The following is a 5,668-nucleotide window of genomic DNA, read 5'->3' on the forward strand; positions in this document are numbered from 1 at the left end:
CCACGAGTTCTTTTGCCTACTCCTCTTTCTATATCCATCCGGATTCCACTGTAAAACACTTTTCGCTACATTTGGTGTGTCTTTTCTAATTGTGCTACCAATCCACTTCCACTTTTTCTTAAATATTTGCTCCCTAATCGAAACTTGATTCGTTCTTTGCCATAGCTCAATATTGCTTATGCTTGTTATTATGATATCTTCAAATGTCTCGACCTACCTTGCTACATTGAATAATACAATTTCTCAAAACCTTACCAAACTATGATTCTATCTTTACAGGCGGCTCATATTGTTTCTCACATGATCAAGTACTCACCAAATGACGTCTTCATGGGTTTAACCAGATCACTCGGTGTTGGCCTCTTTAGTCCTGCTGAAGGACCAACTGTTTTCCCCGAAAATTCTAATCTTGCAGATTATCCAGAATGCTACAGTTGGTATATTTACCATTATGTTTAACTTTTATAAAGGGTGAAAATTTCAGAGTTGCCCTTGTTTGGCAAGTAATTTGATATGAGAACAAACAGAATTTGATGATTTTATTTAAGCATTTATTTATTTGGTGTCAAAATTTTCGTCGCACTGTCTGCAACCTGGTCACTGAAACCAAGTAATTTATGTTTAGCAAAGGGTGAAAATTTCATAGAGTTCTACTTGTCTGGTAAGTGAATTTATGTGAGAACACACAGGAGCTGTTAACTTCACTTTATTGTTTTGGGCGTCAAAATGCAGGTCGTATTGCCTGCGGCCTCGTTACTGGCACCAAATGATAAACAATTAAGTAAATAGTTTCTCTGTGTGCTCTGAATGGCTAAAATGAGCCTTCCACGCTCTAATTACAAAGGGTGAAAATATTTTCCATAAACTGCTCAATTTTTATTTACTTCTGTAAAGTGGTGACCTGGCAGAGTTGTTAGCACGCCGGACAAAACGCTTAGCGACATTTCGTCCGTCTTTACGCTATGTGTTTAAATACCACCGAGGTCGACTTTGCTTTTCATCTTTTCGGGGTCGATAAAATAAGTACCAGTGATCGATAAAATCGACTTACACCTCTCCTCGAACTTGCTGGTCTTGTGCCAAAATTTGAAACCAATATTTATTCACCTCTGTGCTCAACAAAAAATTTTAAAATAGCTCCTGCTTCTTTGAGTAAATCTAATATTGATTTATTAATCCACTTTTGTTATCCCAAATAATGAATGCAATGATTTGTGTCTGTTAACCAGTCGGCGTTTTAAAACGCTTTCTTGTTTATCCTTGTTATTCTTTTTACAAAGCAGCCAATACTAGTTTATTTTTAGTCCACAATTCCAAATAATCATTCAGATATGGCTACGTAGTTCACAAGTTCGCTTCACAACCATATGGTTTCGGGCTCAGTCCCACTGTTCAGTATCTTGGACAAGTGTCTTGTAGTATTGTTCCGGGCCGACCAATGCTTTGTGTATGAATTTGGTAAATGGGAGTAGTACGGAAACCTGTATAATTACTACATATATATATATATATATATATATATATATATATATATATATATATATACAGTACATTATTTACATTTGACGGATATTTGTCCTCATCTTGTTTGTTGTTAACACAACGTTTCGACTGATATACCCTCCAGCCTTCATCAGGTGTCTTGGGGAAATTTCGAACCGGGGTTCTAATTCCGAAGGTATTTTTCGATGTTGTTATTATTATTATTATTATTATTATTATTATTATTATTATTATTATTATTATTATTATTATTCAGGTCACTGCCTGGAATCGAACTCCGAATCTTAGGGTAATAATAATAATAATAATAATAATAATAATAATAATAATAATAATAATAATAATAATAATAATAAAAACAACAACATCGAAAAATACCTTAGGAATGAGAACCCAGGTTCGAAATTTACTCAAGACACCTGATGAAGGCTGGAGGGTATATCAGTTGAAACGTCGTGTTAACAACAAACAAGATAAGGACAAATATCCGTCAAATGTAAATAATGTAAATAGTGTACATAATTCCTCATCTCTTAAATATAGAACTATATATATATACAGGCATACCTTGGCTTGAGTCGTTTCGATTTAAGTCACTCTCGATTATACGCCGGTTTTCAAAAATAATTTATGGAAAAATATAAATCAAGTTACGTCATTTTACTCGACTTTACGTCTGTCCGCCACAAATATTAGAATCGTAAAATCACTAGACTTAAACCACAGTAAATTTCTTATATGAAGACACTTTTGTTGACCATGCGTTCGATAATGCTTTTGTATTTTCCCTTGTTCATTATTTTATCCTTGTTTTTATAGACAGATGTTCGGGTAAATGTTCAGTCACGTGTACCTTTGACGGCCGGAAATGGCAGTCCATTGCTGGGCTGACCAACACCAGGGCTTGTGTTCTTGCTGAAAATGTCATGTGTTCTCCAGGTGATCCATACGGTCATTCAGAAAGCATTTTGAACCATGAATTCGGACATCTTGTTCATAGATTTATGCCGCAAATGTGGAAAAATAAGGTAAAGAGTTTCAGTTACATAGCATTCGCATAATCTTTATGATTGTCATCACCATCATCGTTGTCACTATCACAGGCGTTTCAGTTAGTTCGATATTCCCTCTTACTGGCGCTCTACTGCGTTTCCCTAAGCAGCAGTGACACTATACGTGCAACTTATATGACCGGGACCAAATGAAGAGTTACGTTTTGCTGGATTTGCTTATATCATCACACACACACACACACACACACACACACACACACACACACACACACACACACACACACTCATTCATTCATTCATACATACATATATACATATACATACGTACAGAAATATATATTTTTATACATGTATATCAATTAAAATCAAGGATAATATATATATATATAGGACTTTATCATGTAGCTAGCATGTAAAATCCAATTATATATATATATATATATATATATATATATATATATATATATATATATATATATATATATATATATATATATATATATATATATATATATATATATATATATATATATATATATATATCAATGTATATATATGTATATATAATTGGATTTTACATGCTAGCTACATGATAAAGTCCTATATATATATTATCCTTGATTTTAATTGATATACATGTATAAAAATATATATTTCTGTACGTATGTATATATATACACACATACATACATACATATATACACACACATACATACCTATATACATACATACATGCATGCATCGATGATTTAAGTACTAGTTGCGCACTGGGATCGATCTAATCGACTGGGTCCCTCTCCAAAAATTTCGGGCCTTGTTCCTAGAGGAAAAAAGTACACAAACACACACACACACACACACACACACACACACACACACATATATATATATATATATATATATATATATATATATCACTACACAATTGTCCACTTATGAAAGATAGTGCATGAAGTGATCTCTCCCGGTTCACCGAAAAACAAGAAATTGAGTACAGCAAAGGTACGGCAGTATTTACGGTACATACAATGGTTACAACAACGCTTTTTCCATCACCAACAATTTGTGCAACTCCCTGTCGAATGTGATGGGGTCACAAAGAAGATCAAAATGGGAAATGACAGCTACGTGCATATAACGAAAGTACCTGAGCTTAAAATTGGCGGAAGGCGTCCTTGCATTCCAAATCCAGGCCTGAAGGAAGCTCACTGCCACATTCAAGTATTCTAAGCAGAAACACTCCAGGTTACCTCTGTCCTCTTTATGCATAAATATAGAAGACATTTTGTTATTTTTAGTAGCCTAATTTCTAATTCAACATATTTTTTTTCCGTACAGATTGGGGCTGCTTACAGAAATGCCTATAATAGACAACTGTGGACCCTCGGTACTTATGCTATGGCGAATGCCCATGAATACTTTGCAGAAGCAACAGAAGCATTTTTCTTAGACTCCAAAAGGACGGACGTAACAGGCGGTATGAATATGTAAGTAACAAATGGTTCTGCAAATCTGTCTGCTTGTCTCTTGTTTTACGCCACTCGCTGTTTAAATTTGCTTGTCTTTCTGTGTCTGTCTAATTATCCGCTTCTCCCTCTCGACTGTCCTGTAAGATTGTTTCATCGCTTCAAAAAATGAGATTTCAGCGAGACACAGCTGAATAGTGTACTTCCTTTGTGTACTGTCCGTCTGTCTGTCTGTCTGTCCGTCCGTCTGTCTGTCTGTCTGTCTGTCCGTCTGTCCGTCTATCTATCTATCTGTCTGTCCGTCCGTCCGTCTGTCTGTCTGTCTGTCTGTCTGTCTGTCCGTCTGTCCAGCTGTCCGTCCGTCTGTCCGTCTGTCCGTCTGTCCGTCTGTCCGTCTGTCCGCCTGTCCGTTCATTTTTTCTGCCTGTCTGTCCGACCGTCCGTCTACCTACGTGTCTACCTGCGGCGGTGGCGGCAACGACGACGACGACGACGACGACTAAAATCTTCCCTTGTCTGTTAAAACTCTATCTTCTCTGTTATCAGGTGCGGTACCAACAGAGTGTGTCCTAATGAGAAAAGCGCACGGGAATACCTCAAGAGACATGATCCAGCACTCTACGAAACCTTGGTTTACGCTTATACAGATGGAAGGCCAAACATGGCCATGGGACTGAAAATATGTGTTGATTAACTGTAAACTTTACAGCAATTAAACCTGAACTATATCTATCTGTTTTTCTATCTCTCAGTCAATCCAGCCATCCATCCGTCTGTCCGTCCATCTATCTGCTTGTCTATCTATCTATCTATCTATCTATCTATCTATCTATCTATCTATCTATCTATCTAGGATGTCCACAATTTAAAATAGTCAGCTACACAGATCACAAGTTTGTGACGTGTACGCTCGACTTAGATAAGACACATAGGCAGGGTCCCGGTTACTGGAAACTGAACGCTTCGCTCTTAGCGCGGCAGGTTTACAGGAACCGGATTAGCGAATTAATTAAGAGGGCGTTAACAGGAGCCATCGTTAACAACCGCTGGTGGTTTGCCCTGAAAATGGCAATCAAATCGGAATCTATTAGGTTTAGTAAAGAACTAGCGATAGATCGAAATAGAGTAGAGGGAGACTTAGTTAAGAAACTAGAAGAGGCACTTACAACTGGCAGCGCAACCAACGTTTTGGCTGCGAGGATGGCCCTCGACCAACACCTCAACGCCAAACACGAAGGTTGCGTCGTCAGAGCTAAAATGCGTGCCTTAAGGAACGAAGGGATCGAAGCTGCGCGAGAAGCCCGGGTGGCGGAGGCGCAACGCGGTAACAGAGCCACCATTCGGTCTCTAATCGATGAACAGGGATGTAGTCTGCTCGAACCCGAAAGGATGTGTGGGGCCTTTCAACAGCACTTTGCTCGACTTGTTCGGTGCGAGCGGTGAGTCGGAACGCAGGATGGACTTCACTGCCTACCTGACCGGCCTGCCGCGGCTCTCGGCGGGAGAGGCAGAGTGTTGTGAGGGTCCCATCACAGCTGCTGAAGTAAGGGATGCTATGGCGGGCTGCGCGAGGGATAAGTCACCTGGATTGGATGGTCTACCCTACGAGCTGTATTGTCAAATGCCAGACTTGTTTGGCGACCTCTTGGCATCAGTCTACTGCAACTGGCAACAAAACGGGAGAAT

General features: G+C 38.5%; 1 protein-coding gene across 1 annotated transcript in view; it reads left to right on the forward strand.

Moving 5' to 3' along the window:
- LOC106874678 (uncharacterized) overlaps positions 1 to 4,714 on the forward strand; it is a 14,406-nt gene extending 9,692 nt beyond the window's left edge. The window contains exons 4-7 of the mRNA XM_089351488.1: positions 280 to 433; positions 2,323 to 2,531; positions 3,855 to 4,003; positions 4,529 to 4,714. Of these exons, the coding sequence (XP_089207614.1) occupies positions 280 to 433; positions 2,323 to 2,531; positions 3,855 to 4,003; positions 4,529 to 4,676 (660 nt within the window). The 3' untranslated portion in view covers positions 4,677 to 4,714. The remainder of the gene's footprint in view (positions 1 to 279; positions 434 to 2,322; positions 2,532 to 3,854; positions 4,004 to 4,528) is intronic.
- Positions 4,715 to 5,668: the final 954 nt, after the last annotated feature.

This window comes from Octopus bimaculoides, chromosome 4, assembly GCF_046866305.1.
Source record: "Octopus bimaculoides isolate indiv1 chromosome 4, ASM4686630v1, whole genome shotgun sequence".
In the NCBI taxonomy this organism is placed as follows: Eukaryota; Metazoa; Mollusca; class Cephalopoda; order Octopoda; family Octopodidae; genus Octopus; species Octopus bimaculoides.